Consider the following 16,963-nt stretch of genomic DNA (forward strand, 5'->3'; position numbering starts at 1 on the left):
AGGCAACCAGCTTTGGCCATTACCTGATAAAGATCGTTTTGGGTTATTTTAATAACGAATAGCTCCTTGAGAATCATCAAGAAATTAAGAATCATTAAGTCTAAAAGATTTTTAAGAAATGTACTGTAATTTAGTTACAATATTGTGCACAAAAAAACAATTTCGATCTTCCGAGTTTTAACTAAAGAAATCATGCTTAAACTTTACATGCGGAATTGTTAACAATAATAAACTACTAACTATAAAAAAAAAGTTTGACTATTTAAAATTGTGACATTAATCAAGTGAAAAATGTATGCGATTATTGTTTCTTGGTTATTTTTTATCAGTTTAGTGTTAAAGCAACTATTATTTTGAAGTGCTGTTAGCATGTGTTATTTGAGTTTGTTTGCATGAATGTAAAATAAATTAAATATGTATGATGAATAACCAAGAATTTGTAACTTAAATTAAGCATTTAGATCAATTAAATGTTCCATATTAAAAAAAAATTAATTTGATCTATTTAAAACGCAGCTGCGGACAAAATAATAGTAAATAAATGCAAAGCGTTAGAAACATCTTCAAGTCATAGGATAACTTGTATTTTAATTTATTATAATGCTAATTAATCAATCAACAAAACCTTTTGATATTGTTGTAGTTTTTCAAGGAATTTTAAATATGTTAGCATTTCCTTAAATTGAACTTTTTGAAAAACTGTAGTAAAAGATTTTGTAGCAATTTAAAGAATAAAACATAAATCGTCGTTCATCTACACTTTGAACTGGAATGTTTTAATTTTTTTATCAATCTTTTCTTACAATTTTTAAAAATATTATAACTATAATTTTATTAATTTGATTAAAATTTGCAAAAGCTAAAGAAGTACAACTATTTTTTTGACCGTAACTGTACTTTGGTGTTATTAACTATATCACTCGTATATAGTTTCCTGTCAGTGCATTAGAAACGGAATCCCGAAAATAGAATCCCATAAAATAAACTTAATCCAAGTACACAGTGACATTCAGCGTGCAACACCACAGGCCAAGCGATTAGGAACACCAAACATTCAAAGGGAAGGACACGAAAACGGGGAAAAATCAAGCGACACGAAGAAGTGGACATGGAAATTAGAGCCCATAACCGAAAAGGAAGAGTGGTGATCGACCCACAACACCGACCTGTTGTTGAGCATGGTGTCCGCTGCACCACCGCAAGTGGCTGCTGCGGCCACAGCGGCAAATACGGTGGCGCATTCCAGCGGCGATCGCGGCCTTCGGTCGCCGGAGATGACGGGCACTTGCAATCGCTGAAAGGCGGGATCGTAGCTGAATGATATGCGTGAGCTGGCATGTCCTGGATGTCCTGGCAGCCCGGACACTTGAACTGGTGACGACAGCGACGTGTCCGGCGAACTGGCATAAAAGGGCGAGTGCGGATAGGCGTAAATCGAGGGACTGGCACTAAAGGCAGCAGTCGTCGCATGTCCAGCAGCACCACCACCACCACCACCACCACCACCCACCAAACCAATTCCAGCCGCAATTCTCGGCTGCGAGTGATGGAACTGCGAATGCATATGAGTATTCCGATTCGGTTGCGGATTTGGTTGCGGATTCGCATGCGGATGCGAATGCGGTTGGTGCTGAGGACTACTGCCCGCACTACTTGGTATGGGAATCGCCCGGCTCGCTGACCGAGTGTACATCGTGGGCGAGAACTGATCAATGGCCTCCTCGTAATCCTCCTCCGTACTGGAACCCATGTACAAATTCGTATCGCTGGCCGTTCCATTCGGATTGCCCGTGGGCCACAGCGATTCGTCCACGCAGAAGGAACTGCGACCCGACTGCGATTTGTTGTAGTAGTAGAGCTGCGGGTTCAGGCGGTGCACAAAAGTGGGATCATGGGGCCCTCCTCCGATGTGGGGATTGCTAAAGGCCCGTTTCCGACTGCCGCCGTGGATGGAGGCGACGTGTCTAAAGCTGGGTTGGATTTTCGGTTGGATTTTCGGTTGGATTTGTGGGGTGTTGGCAAAGCAAAAGGTCGCACGCAGTTCAAATAAAAATAAAAAGTTAAGAGGTATAAGAGAAAAGTTGGAAAGAAGCTTTAGATATATTGGATCTCATTGAATTTTGAATTTTATGTAACGAAGCCAATCGAAATAATAATAGATTGTTTTGCATTTTTGTTTGTTCGATTGGGAGAGGAAAGGATTTGGTGCCGGGCAACAAAAGTCGATTTGGTGTTGCTGCAATGAAGTGATCAAGTTGCGATTCGAAAGTGAACTATGATCGATCGGTGGCAAACAATCAGGTGAATTTATCTTGTGGATTGATATGGCCAGATTCAATAAATTGTTTTTACAGGTTGAAATGTAAATGTGGCTTATTTTTGGCTTTGAATGCAATCAAAGGTTTTAGCTGCCAATAAGGTGTTTGCAATGTTTTCAATCATGTTAGAAAATAAATTTTAACAAAATTAGTTGCATGATTAATGGTAGTTGGTTCAACTGTTATTTTGCAATATAAACTAAAGGTTGTCCTTTTAAAATTCAAACGTTTCCTCAGATCTCACATATAAATATGTTGTGTTGCTTTAACTTGTTCCACTTTAAACTTACGATTTACAGAATTGAAGAAAACAAAACCAACTCTAAAGCATCAGAAAGAAAAAATCAAATGGAACAACAACCAGCAAGAGGAGCTGAGTCAATTTTCACTTCATTTGCCAGCACAAAAGCAACAGGGAAAATTATGATGCAACATTTGCGGCATCGTGTCGATGCGCTCCAATTCGCAGCATAAACAACTTCCAACTGCCGAGGATGCAACATGGATTTTTGCTGCAGCAGCAGATGATGGATGTGGCATGCCACATGCTATTGCTGCGTTGAAAATGAAATGTACAAAAACTAAAAAGAGGGGGGGAGGAAGTGCAGAAATTTGTCAATTACGCTGGGGCAAATTAATCTCCTTAAATAGGCTAAAAACGAACATTTCCTTTTGAATTTGTTTGATCTGTGACAGTGTGTCGAAAACTTTGTATTTCTTTGAGGGCGAAAAATGTGTTTCCGCTGTGCAAAGTTTAAAGAATTTTCCTTCTCCTTATAACAAAATGCATTAATTTGCTGCAATATGGCCCGGAAACGATTTGTACTTAAATATAAAGCAGAAAATAAGATGTCTTAAACTCTTGCAATTAGTTAATGTATCCAATGTCTTTCTAAAGACAGCTAAAGAATGGTTTGTCAAAAGACTTGTCAAGTAAAATTGAACATCTTTTCAATAAAATTATATTTATTTATTTAAAAAAAGATATACGCATATTAATGAGACAACTATATGATATATTTGGTCGATCGAAGGCAGTTTTTCGAACATTCTTTTAATCTAGCAAGCTTTAAATCTGAAATACTATTTATTGTTTAAGCTAAGAATATATATCATTTTTAAGATTCGGAAATGTGTTCTTTATTACGTTGTAAGTTTCTGAGTAAAATTATAAATGTAAAAGTATAATGAATACAACTTTTGACTAACAAACCCTCAAATTTTTTCGCACTCAAATCAAAAAAGAAAAAAGGACAACAAAATTATCCTCACTCAAGAGAAGTCTGGGAAATGCAACAACAACTATTTTCATCTGCAGTCCAGCCACAATTACCTTTTTTTACAATTTTTCTTTGGTTTTTATATTATTCCCAGTGAAGAAAGTCGGCTTTAAATGAATGTATGTTGTTGCTTGTGCTTTGGGGCTTGTGGCTGTCCCTTTTTTTTTTTTGACTGCAGCAGTTTTGCTTTTACAACATTGTTTTTCCTGCTACAATTTTAATTGTTAATTTTAAGTTTCGAGAAACTTTTTAATCTAGTACACATTACAAAAAATGTAAAATGTTTGAGGGCAAAGGATGAAAAGAAAGTTAAATATGCCAAGGTTTTGCATTTACTAAAATTCAGAAATTATTAAATGTTGCCAAAAGATTTGTGTATTGAATTACCAGGAGTTTCTGAAGAGAATTTATTTCATAGAATACATATATGAACATATGTAATAACTATTATTTATTATCCACTTAGAATTTAAAAAAAAAATCAATATAAATTGTTTACTTTTTCCGCTTAGTCAAAATGACAACTTTTTTGTGGCTTACTCAAATATGACATTTCCCCTTATATTGAAAAATCCAGTGTCATCCTTTCTTTCACCAGTATGTGTGTGCTTACATAATATCAAAGTAGCAAAATTAGCATAAAATGAACAGCACAACACACACAAAACAAAAGAAAAGAAAGAAAACGTCCCTATTGAAAACTATGGAAAATTGCGGTTGCACTGTTGTTGCTGCCACAAATTAAATGCACATTACATGCAGCATTTTCCCCCTACCATTCCCATTTCCATTCCCATTTTCATTTACCATTGTGTTTTCCCGTTTTGTTGTTGCTTAGTATGTCGCCCCAAAGCCAACAAGGAAATAAAAGTTTTCGAAAAAATAGAGAGAAAAAAAAGCGGTTGTTGTTGTTGTTGTTGAAGAAAATTAGGTGAATGGAGCTAAGCCGAACAACAACTGCAGAAAGCGAGATGGAAAATTCCAAAACGGGAGCCTCGAAAACTGCGATCCGAGATAAGACAACACAAAATCGTTGAAAAGAAATTTGCAGTCAGCTCAAAGGAAATTTTCGGTAGTAAAAAAGGGGGGTAAATTAATCGCTTTGCCGTTTTGTTTTCGCAGTTTATCTGCGAATTTTCATCGCCAGTTGCTGCTGTTTTCAGCTTTTGACCAATTTTATACCCGCCAAGCCAAAATTTATTTGCGAATTGTCTTGAGTTCGTTTCTATTTACGTAATTTGATTTCCAATGTTGGCGGTTTTATTCGCAATTCGGCAGTTTGATGTGACAGCACAATTAGTTTGAAAGGACAGCAGAAAGGATTGCGTAAGCGCAAGAGAAGATAGAAAAACAGGACAATACACAAAAAACAAAGCTACAAGGGTAGAAACTAATATCCGTATGACAGTTTATTTGGAATTCTTTGGACAATGGAAGAAAACAATATTTGTATTTCCGATTTAAGAAAATTGCTTTGTTTCTCTCAACAAATTTATTGTTTATACTTTTTAGTTTATTTTAATTTTTAGTTTTTCGATTATTTCTTTAAAAACAAATTTCTTTTGCAAACAATTGTCACGCGAATATTCAAAGCAATAACTGCTGGCTTACAAAGTGCTTTTAAAAAAAGTTTATTTACAGATTAATTTTTGGATGCATGATTAAATTATTTGAATGCATTTAATGGGCAGACAATTACAGCGATATAAAAAGATATAGATTGAGAAAGTGTATGCATGTTTTTTTGATGGGTGGTAGGGACTAGGTTAACATGGTACTTACATACACACACAAAAGATAGGCACATTTCAGTTAATTTTTGATTTTAGTTGCTTACCTAAAAGTAAAAGAACAAAATTATTAACCAAGTTGTTTCATTTAAATATTTTAAATTATGATTAACATACTTATAATATATACACAATCCCTATAGAAACATTAAACCATTTAATTCAAGTCTTATAAAAATACAATTTTTCATTTCGCTGTTTATTAAAGCAGTAAACACAGCTTATTCACTTCATGGCAAATGTTTTTTTTTCAGCGCTAGAGGGCGCAGCTATACTGCTTTTAGACCATAAATAACAGATTCAATACACCATTTGTTTAAGCAGTTAACACTGCTTATTTATTTATGGCAAATGTTTTTGTGTCCATAGAACTGCTTGTTAAACCCGAACTAATTAAAACAGTAGACACAGCTTACTCACTTCCAGACAATTACTTTTTCCCGCGCTAGAGGGCGTAGCAAAACTGCTTGTGTACCATAAAGTGCATTCCTATAAATTTTACCGATTAATACAGTTTTGTTCTACTTATCAAATTCACATGGACCTTTAGCAAAGCACAATAGCGCGCAAACTGTAAATAAACTGCATGGAAATGGAGCTTTCCTCCGTTGGATGGCGTCTTGAACTGCTTATAATGCACTGCTTTTGGCTTTGTCTACTGCTTACGTACAACTTGCACATATTTTTTGCTGATCAAATTTACTGGCTATTAAGCAAAGCACAGTATCACTTAAACTGTTAGAAAAGCAGTTCACATTATTAAAATGTATGAAACTCAACTAGTCAAGTAAAGTTGCTAATAAATTAGTGTAAAATGTAAAAATATACTTCTATTAAGTAAATTTTTATAAAAAAATTTTGATTGATTAAATTTTTATAAAAAATAATATTAACAAATCAAACATATTAAAAAAAAGGATAACAGACTTCAACCATTGGAGCGAAATTTAGATTACATTTAAAAAAAAATTATAAACTTTAGTTCAAATAGGTAAAATATTTGTTAAAAAGGCAAAGAAATAATTAATTTTTAATTTACTTTATTTTCTATTAGGAAGCAGAGTTTTGAAACGCAATAAAAAGTGTGTTTTCATTTTTTTTTTTTGCAAGAAAAATGGCAGCAAATACAAACAAGGCGATAATTTGCAATGCACAAAACTGATCAATAACAAAATAAAAAAGAGAGCAGCAGAGAGAAAGAGAGAGAGAAGTCGTTAAAGAAACCAAAAACCAATAACAAAACAAAACAGACGACAAATAGAATGCAATTAGAAGACACAGATACAGAGAGATTTAGGGGATATAGAGAGAGAGGGAGAGACAAAACAAAATAACTCACGTGTGTAAAAGCCAAACGATGTAAGAGAGTAACAAAGAGGGAGAGGGAAAGAGAGAAGAATTCTAGTGATAAGCTTTTTCTCAGAGAATTGATTGACTATTTGTAGTTGTCGCATGTTTTGTTTTTGTTCTGCATTCTCTTTTTTCCGTCTATAGTAAAAATAGCAATTTGCGCACTATTTTTATATGTTTTGAGAAATTGTTTATTTTATTTATTTTTTGTTCTCTCTATTTGCCACGTTTTGTTATTTGTCAGATTCAGTTTGTTGTTGCTGTCAATCAGCACAAGAAAATCGAGAAATAAACTAGATGCAATGGTTTTATACCCTTTAAGACTAAACTAAAAAATAAAAATAGTAATTGGCTATAAACTATTTAAGAAATTATAAAAAAATAATAAAATTTTTGTTGAGTTAATATAGACAGAAATTTAAAGGTGTTAAATAATTGTGACGTTCAACCTCCCGATGCATTAAAAATTAAATTGCCATATATTTTTCTTATGCTTGACCCACGTATGATAAATTATATAGAACCCTCTTCTGCCAGGGTACAAAAAAAGAAAGACTGAAAATATTCTCAAACCAAAAGAGAATTGGCGAATTGGAATAACCCCTCAAACGCCCCTTTCGATAACACGAATGTATACCGTATACCTATACTATATACACACTCATGACAATTTGCTTAAGCGCCTTGGCGCCAACCGACAAAATCTATTATTTTCGATTTTTTTTTACTATTTTGTTCGTGTATTGCATTTTGTTTAAAACCCCTAACTACTTAGTTGGGTATATGTGTCCATATGACTGGTGGGTATTCACGTAAGACAAGCATAATCGATGGGTTGTTTCTTATCACAAAACCGACTTGACTTGATACTTGATAAGAGGAAAGCAAAAAATAAATAAAAAGAAAACAAAGAACGTGCTGCAAACCAGGAGAATTTTAATTTCCCCAATTGATAAAGGCCCAAAAAATATATTTGTTCTTTTTTCTGCAATATTTCCGGTAACATAAAATCATGAAGGCAATGGCGCACAACATTTATTATCTTCATATCGAATTTATTTCGGATTGTGTATTGCGTTTTCTAAAAACTGGTCGCATATTTTTACATATTTTTTTTTTGAAACTTAAGAAAAAATTTTCAAAAATGTTGTGTTGAATTGAAAACAAGTTTGTTTATATAGTTTCCCATAATATATAATAAAGATGTTATAAAACTATTTTAAAACATATTTATTTTTCATAATTGATTTAAAAAATAAATAAATTTAACGGAAACGGTTTAAATTCTAAAACCAATAAACTCTTTTCAAAAAACCATATATTTTATTGCCAACCAGGAAGCATTGTCATAACATATTTACACAGTTGTAAAATTGCAGTTTTGCGAATTATTTAATGAGTGTCGATCCCCCTTTCCATTTAAAACCCCAATCACCAATCACCAATCGTAAGAATGCAATCAGAAGATCGTTTGCTGACCTCCATTTACCTTATTGGAAATTGCATTTTGTAATGGATTTTCTCTGGGAAAATTAAATTTGCCATTGCATGGAAATTCGAAGAAAATGAATTTCTCAAATGATTTATGCTTGCGCCTTAGGAATAAATGTATCTTTAAAAATGTTTTCAGGCTAATGAATGCACCCAGTGCGGAAATCTTATTTGGCAATGACAAATTGACCGATCACAAGGCAATGTAAAATACAAATAGAAAATCAAAATAAAGCGCACTAAAGTCATAAGAAAAGGCAAAGATTTAGACTAACTGATTACTCTTTAAAAATTATTTACACATAGGACTTATTAGGGTTTTCCGTCGTCATTAAAATTTAATAAACCATAATTTAAAATCATCAATTTAATCCATTCTATTAAGTTATTAAATATGTTTTCAATGATGTGTTCGAGTATGCCCAAGGTAAAAATAAATAAAACGAGAGACATTGCAAGGAACGTTCATTAAAATTGCATTTTCTTCTATTATTTGGGGTCGCCACTGTTTGTTCGTGCGAACATTTTTATTTATTTAATTTTAATTTATCTCATTTTCTTGTTTTTCAGCCGTTTTTCGTGTCCATGACAACTGCATGTGTCTTTCTCAATTTTCCGCCCCTCTCTGCTTGTGTTTTATCTCACTGACAAACAATAATTAGGCAAAGTAAATAAATTAATTTCGCATTTTCGCGCATGAAGAAAATTAATGCGAAATTAATGGAGCGTCAAGGCGTCTGCAGCTCACTTGAATCGCCCAGCCATGTCCCCAGACATATAGACACATATCCGTCCGTTCATTCAATTTGCCAAGTGTTTGGTTGCAATTTAATTACTAATTTATTAATTGGCTCTTTGGCCAGCAGTGCAGCGGCCGACAGTCCCAATTGTGAGTCAGAGGAGTGTGACTAAATGCAGACATCCGAGCGTTAGATGGGGAAACAGAATATGTTTTACTTTATTCGTTAATCTAGGAGGATACGATTTGTGAACCTTTGAACAATCAATCTTTTAAAGCATAGAATTTTAATGATTAACCAACATTAATCCAACATTTTTAGTTTTACCACGCTATGCATTAATGTAGGCACATGTGTATATGTATATTCTTAATCGCGTTATAGGTATCGGTCTGATAAATGTTACTGTTATAACAACAATTTAAAGACGTTAAAAATTTTCAATTTTAGGAAACGTCACCATAAATTGCACCTTAAAAAATACATGCATAAAAACCGATATTAGTTTTTCTGTTATTGTATTTTAACTAAAATATGGAATCTTTAAGAAATCTAATAATATGTTTGTTTTAAGCATTAAACAAACATATGCAAAACTATGTATATGTTTGCTTATCACAAGTATATACACAGGTGTATATAAATTTACATAAGCCTGCTAACATATCCACGAAAGAGAAAGATGCATTTGCCCTGCAAGGTAAATGTTAATTGTGCCATTTGGAAGTACTTATATTTTTTCCCAAAAGTATTCCTTGGTTTGCCATTACTCCCCCTTGAAATGTGCAGACTTTAAAGTCACCATGGAACTTTGATTAACTTCCTTTGCCAATATGTTTGGGTGCATCTGTGTTAGTCACTTCACGTGGGTGTCCATGAGTGTGTGGATGCCATGTGGGCGTTGTCAGATGAAGCACAAGAAACGGGGAACAAAACAGCTGTTGACTGCCGACTCCACACACAGCTGCTATACATATATCCCTTAAAAAAAAATGAAACGAATTGGCAAACAAAGGGGTGCCCACAATGAGTCAAAAAGAGAGGGAAAATGCCATAACATTTATGGAGTTTCTGTAAGTGGAAATCGGAGTGTATGCGGATGATGACTAATAAACACACTCGCACACTTGCAAACAACAAAGAGACTCTCCACAGCGCAAAACAAACAACAACAAACAAAACAATAAAAAAATCACAAGCACTGGAGACTAAAAACAAAAATAAAAGCCGGCGAAATAGCTAAAAACGAACAAGCAGCCAGACAAAGAAAAAACCGGCTCGAAACTATCTGTACATAAAAAATAAATACAAATAACAACAAATGCAAAAAAAATTATACTCATAAAGCAGCAAAGAAATTGCATAAAGCTAGTGGAGTTTTTTAGTTGTTTAATGAGGAGAAAACCAAGTAGCTTGCTGAAAAATTTTAAGTTTAATGATAAAGGTAGTGAATCCATGAAATTGGTTCTTTCCAATTAAAAATATTAATTTTATACAAATAAGATAATAGCAGGACCTTTCAACAATTTTATACTCTTACAGAGGCTATAATAAAATTGTTTGTAACGCAATGACCCTATAAAGTACAACTATTCTTAATAGACGATAGCCATTCAGTTTCAGTTTAAAAGCTAGATAAAAAGCTCAATTTCACTATTGTCAAGAAAATGTGTTTTTAATTTAAATCAACAAGAATTTTAAATACTGATATTCTCAGCGGAATTTCCCGGTCAACTACGTGGGCGGAAATATCCGGCTGGAATATTTCTTAGTCAGCCGTAGAAAACTCAAACAGACAACATATACGTATAATCATTCCGAACCAATTAAAATCTGTTTTAAAATCTCAAAAATCATTGCTTATAATATCTGTCACAACTTTGTATTATTTAGTACAAATGCTCGAAATTATGCAAACTTGTGGGTGATAAAAAAAGAATGTGAAAGGAAAACAAGTTGATTCCAAAAATCTGATAACATTTTCCGCAAGTCATTAATTTTATATTTGAGAGGTTTAGTTTTATTATCTAAAGACTCTTAATCTTCAATAGAAAGTTTAATATTAAATACAAAGCACTAATCTTTTAATGAATGAAAGGCAACACAAAGAAGTTGATTAAAATATATGAATGGAAGAGAGAGAACGAGATTGTAAGTGCACTTTAAGAAAACGAACGAAAGATACAAACGCGTAGCTTAGTGGAACGGAAATGAGTCGAGTTCCTATAAGGCAGACAATTTGTGTGAGTCAGTCGTAAAGGGTAATATTTAAACAGAAGCTTATTTTTTTTCCAAGTTTAATGACCTCTCGGCCACCACCTGCCACCCAAGGTAAATAAATTAGCAAAATGGGTGCGTAAACGGAGGCGGAAACCCTCCACTAACTAGGCCTATTACAAACCGTATTGGGTCGAAACAAATGCCTGATAAGAGAAATGCATTTTGACACGCACATCTTTGTTTTGGAGCCGCTTTGAGGTTCGGTTCATCGTTCATCACCTCCCATTTTAGGGGGGAAGTATTCTAGACGCCGACACGCTTATTAAGTTTTTCTTTCCACTTGCCCACTTGTGGATTTCAGGTCAACAAATGTTAGTCTGGGCAAAATACGTCAGAATCGGAATATGTCAATCGGGTTAACCAAAAGGTTCGTTCACATTTGAATTTAGAAGTTTCTGGGTAAACCCAATTAAATTAAACATTATTTTTGTATTTGGAACTATGTGTAATACAATAACCGTGTTTTTATCTATTCCCAAGGAATTTGATGTGCATTAAACACTTTGCTTACACATAGACTCGCCTGTATTGCTCCGTTTAAGTTAGTCATTTACTTTGTAAGACCTGACATAGTTTTAAACTGGTTGCCCTGTTTTATCATTTTGGACCATGAGATTTGGAAGACGATAAAAACAAAACAAACCATTTTGAGAAGACAAAGTTGTATAAAGGTGATTTATGTACTTGTGTACTTTTCTTTCGTAAAGTTTTCTATAAAACAACGGCCACCAAAGCAACACAAAATAACCGGGAAAAGTTGACAAACCAATCCGCTAATTCCCATCCAACATTTTTACGACTTTTCCCAAAGTGCAGACAACTCCAGCCCCCGAAATCTGTGCGAACGATGCTAATTGAAGGAAAGGTGAAACTAAAAAAGATGTAAACATTTTTTTAACACTGCAACTGCAACTTTCACGTTCATTTTTAGAGCTGCCACTTTTTACCACCCAGCTCCTTTTGACATTTGGCTGGCACTTTTTATTGATTTTCAGTTCGAGTAACTTTCCAGCTGTGGCAAGTGGAAATTGCGTTTCAGTTCAGTTTCGAGCCTTCCCCCAAAATGCAAATCCATAATCAACTTTCTGTGATTTGCAGTTTATTTGCACACACACGATAATATTAATTTCGCTTTTCTCCACCCGTGTACCGGTTGTTATTTTTCGCTGTCAAGGTCGTTCTTCGGCAGGGTTATACCTCCACCTCATCTCCCGAAACATTCGCTCCCAACGTTCTTGGTTCCGGCAACAGTTAACTTTCGACTTAGCAAGCATTTTCCCACTGAATTTTTGTTCCTATCGCTTATTTGTGGTCATTGCTGCGGCGTTTTTATCTGACAATAAGTAACATTCTAAGAAGTAGAACAAGTAGAAAGTTTCAAGTAGATTTTTTAACTAACTAATCCAGTAAATGTCGGACTGATACATTTAGGATTTTTAAAACTATAATCTAGTACATTTTTCATGGATTACTTCAAAGCAATAATTCCTTGTCATTTTTATTCTTAAAGTACTTAAAATTGGAATCATATTATTCAGTGTATCGATTTGACAAATTATAGTTCCATAATGCAGAACAATATAAACGGTGTGTCAAATTTCAAATCTGAACCTTTTAATTTAAATAAAATTCGATATATCTTGTTAATACTTCAACGAGGTCATACCCCCAAAATAATATCTTTACCTTCCCTTATTTTTCTTTGTTTGTTAGTTCGATTTCGTTGCTTTTTGTTTACATCCCCAATCCTGCCCTCAAAATTTTAAGGAAAGGGCTCTTCTGCCCTTTGTTTTGGCAGAATATCAAATTAAGTTTGACATGCCAAATGAGTAAAAACGAAGGAACGGCAACTTTTGGCACTGTACGAGGAGTGACATGATTAAATAAAGACAGAAAGTTAATTAATGAACATGTCTCACAGAATTTTTCGATTCTGAAATCATTTAATTATATATTTCATTGATACGGATTTTAGTTCCATTTGTAGAGTATTTTAATATAGATAGATTAAGGGTTGAATCTTATGGAATAAGATGAAATAGTACATTTGCATTTAGCAGCATTGTAATGTTCTTTGGCTGCGAAGAAATGTAGATGGTTGACAGTTTTTTGCATCATCCTTTTCTATGCTGTTGAACATTTCAATATTAAATATTAAATTTAAGCCCAAGTTTAACCGACCTAAAAACTCTAGTCAGTTAAACAGTACAATTCATAATATTAGTCTTAATAGATTTACACTTCACAACTAACAGGAGTTAAATCAATGAAGGTGTCGATCTGGTTATTTTAATCCGTCCGCAATATACCCATTAATCAAATTCCCCGAAATGATCAATATAATTTCAATTGTAAGAATTTTGTATGCGAAACACCACTTTGCATTCACAGCACATAAACTCATTCAATTGATTGCGATTATTGACCCACTGTGAGAAGAATCCCACCAGAAACTTGGCACTTGGCAAGAGAAATGAAGGGAGAATCAGAGTGAGAAGATAGCAGAAAAGATGGGGACATTGTCTCTGTGGTGGTTGCTATCTTTTGCGGACCGTAGTAATTTATGAGCAAATAAATATGCCTGATATTGTGGGTTGTTTTCCTTTTTGTTTTACTTGGTTCTTTGTTATTCTTGCCTTTAGTATTTAAATCATGTGCTCTGGTCCTGCCCTCATCCTCTACGATTTCCTATCTATAAGATCACAGCCAACTGACGTCTATCAATTATTTCGTTCTGTGTTTTCGGTATCTTTTATAGCGAGTCGACTTTTTCCCAGTGCTTTGGCTTTTTTTGCACTCTTTTAATTCGTTCTTTTTTCGGCAAAATTTGACTTGCAAATATGCAAGAAGTCAATACCCAAAGTCAAAGCCAATCATCAATCAATCAACCCAGCCGATACGAGCGCACGAAGAGGCGCCTATAAATCAATAAAAGGCGTTTCACGCTCTGTCAAGGTTTCAATTTTCAGCAAAAATGTCTAAAACATGTGAGAGAAGTGTTAATTGTTATTAATCCAAAATGGGAAAAAAACAAGCAAAAGCCTAGGGGCATTCGTAATCTGAGGTATTCCCTCTGCCGGCATTTACTTTTGAGCGATGAAAGTTCAGCTCTCATCACATGAAAACACCTGTTCAGCATTTCAGTTCGCAGTTCGCATCGCAACCGCAGTGGGGCAGGTTGTGAGTCGTCAGGTTTTTTTTTTTATTTATTTGATTATGATTAGAGAGAACACCAAACCAAACCACACACCTCGTTAACATTCCTGCCTGGCAACAAAGGGAATTTGTTTGGTTCGAATAGAATTGGAATTCGATTCGGAGCAATTGTCGAATTTATTTTTGGAATATGTGGGGAAAATGGATGAGCAAGTACTTGATGGTCTCTAATGAATGCTTAAGAATATTTATTTATGTTGGTCCAAATTTAAAAGGGTAATGTTGTTGCCATATAAATAGTAAAGTTCTTCTTAAAACTTTACTTAGGTTTAATGTTTATGAATATCTTTAAAAAATGTGAAAGTATAGGAAAAATGTTTAGAAATGTTAATTTCTGTTTTATATTAGTTGAGTTTTAATTTTAGAATCTTTATCTTTATTTCTATACGTTAAATCTTATTTAAGTTCACTTTCACAATTGGAAATGGACGAAGCCATATTTGTTTGATGCTTAGAAACTAAAAACCAAAATAATATGCTCAACTATTTCTAAATCTGAACGATTAATAGGTTTAAGATTGAAACAAACTTCCAATTGTTTTAGATTTAAGATTTAAAAATTTAAAAATGACAAGACGATAAGTTAAATTTAGGCAACTTTGCTAAATTCAATATATGTTGTCTGTGCTTCCTCTTTTCCCGTGCCATATCGTACTCTGTTCGTTATGGTGAATTAAAAAACACTCACAACGCTCTGGGCCATCAATGGGTTAAACAAGCACTTGAAACGAGACAACTTTGTTGCACTTACCAGACGGCGCTCCACCTCTTCTAATTTTATCTACGAAAAAACAACTCGTGGCGTTAAATAGGAAAACAAACAAAAACGTCAGTGACAGAGAAAAAATGGAGAAGGTGCTAAAAATATTGGCGCGAAAAAACACAAAACAAATATTGCAAAATGCTGCGCAAAATTTAAAAAAAAGGTTGTCGGTCTATAGGGCGATAGTCAAAGCACACAGACAAAAATAAGTTGTATTTTAGTTAAACATTTAACAACAATTTTATTAAATTGTATGTTTAGTGAACTATGCTTTGATGAAAAGTTGTGTACTCAACACATAGTTACCATTACTAATGAGACAAACAAAAATGTTTTATGAAACACGATAAATGGAAAGACAAAAACTAAAAGATCAGTTAATAATAACTGAAAAAAGCATTTTTAACCAACAACTTTAAAAAAAAAACTATTTAAAAAAATACAAATAACAAATTTCTATTCATATTTTAAACAAGTCATTTAAAATCAAAAGCATTTTATAATTTTTTTTCTTAATTGTTTCTGTATTTCATTTTACTCTTAGAAGAGTATTAGATTAGATGACCTTTTGTTTTCCCTGCGTAATGACTTAAATTTTTGGAGAGAGTCAGAAACATGAATTAAATCTAATTTATTTCATTGATTTTAATCAACGCATGTGAAGACTACTCACTCGCTCTCTTCTTCTTTCTACCGACTTGCGTGAGAGAGTAGAAATGGGAAAAAATGCCACGCGCAGCAGAGTTTATTTTTAAACAACAACAACGCATTATAATGAAGGCAGCAACAACATAATGACAATAACAACAACAAGTGAAATAGCCGCACATTGATAGGCAATGCTTGATAGCAACAACGAACTCGCCAAACGACTCGTGGGCGGGGGGTGGTGATGGGCTGGGTTTTGAGGGGTGATGGGCTGGGTTTTGAGGGGTGGTGGGGAGTGGCGGGACTGGCGATGGCCGTATAAAATCAACTTCAATATTTGTGTCTATTTTTAGACACAAAACGAAGCGATATGAACGCATGACCGTTGATTGTGTGCGTGAGAGTGTGTGGGTTGTGGGAGCGCGAGAGAAAATGAGAGTGGAAGAGCAAGAGCCACAGAGAGCTTGCTGTAATTGTAATGCCGGCCAACGATCAATTGCAATTACAGCAGCAACAAAACCTAGGAGTGCTGCAAAAATCTCTCCCCAATACGTGTCTGTGTTTTTTTTTACGTTTATGTGTGAGTGCAACGTCAGACAGACGAAGCGACGTCAGAGAGGCGTCTTGTTGTTTTTTTAAATTCCCTGTAGATTTTTAGTACTTGGGCATATGACACCTCAGGCTCGTTTTCTCGTTTTGATGGTTAACGAATAATAGGTATTAAACTAAGAAATTTATGTATTTTAGCTAACCACGAAGACGAGGAAACGAGCCTTGACAAAAATTGTCAGAGAAAAATTTAAGAAAATGAACTTCTAAATACTTTATATGTGATCCTTTTATATGAAAAAATCTTAATGATTATGAAATCATTAAATATGAAGACTAGTTCCTTATAATATAAATATTGCTATTTTTCAAAACTAAAATAATCATTGATACATTTTATATAGTTAGAAATCGCTTTGTGTTTCTGAATCAAGCTGTAATTGTATCTTAATTCCCTCGAAATTCGATTAGCTATTTCCACATTAATCGTAAAATAGTCAATAATAATTATATACAGTAAGCCAAGCATTTGGAAGAA

At 34.0% G+C, this 16,963-nt stretch overlaps 1 protein-coding gene across 6 annotated transcripts in view; it reads right to left on the reverse strand.

Moving 5' to 3' along the window:
- LOC128262804 (protein bunched, class 1/class 3/D/E isoforms) overlaps window positions 1–16,963 on the reverse strand; it is a 99,120-nt gene that overhangs the window by 64,547 nt on the left and 17,610 nt on the right. For 4 of the 6 annotated variants that reach the window (XM_052997319.1, XM_052997321.1, XM_052997318.1 and 1 more), the window contains exon 3: window positions 1,167–1,970. The exons of 1 other annotated variant lie outside the window; for it this stretch is intronic. In XM_052997319.1, the coding sequence (XP_052853279.1) occupies window positions 1,167–1,970 (804 nt within the window). Of the gene's footprint in view, window positions 1–1,166; window positions 1,971–5,411; window positions 5,436–16,963 lie in introns of those variants that run through there. One more of the 6 variants, XM_052997323.1, reaches the window with a different exon arrangement.

The sequence above is a fragment of the Drosophila gunungcola genome, unplaced genomic scaffold (genome assembly GCF_025200985.1).
Source record: "Drosophila gunungcola strain Sukarami unplaced genomic scaffold, Dgunungcola_SK_2 000001F, whole genome shotgun sequence".
Classification (NCBI taxonomy): domain Eukaryota; kingdom Metazoa; phylum Arthropoda; class Insecta; order Diptera; family Drosophilidae; genus Drosophila; species Drosophila gunungcola.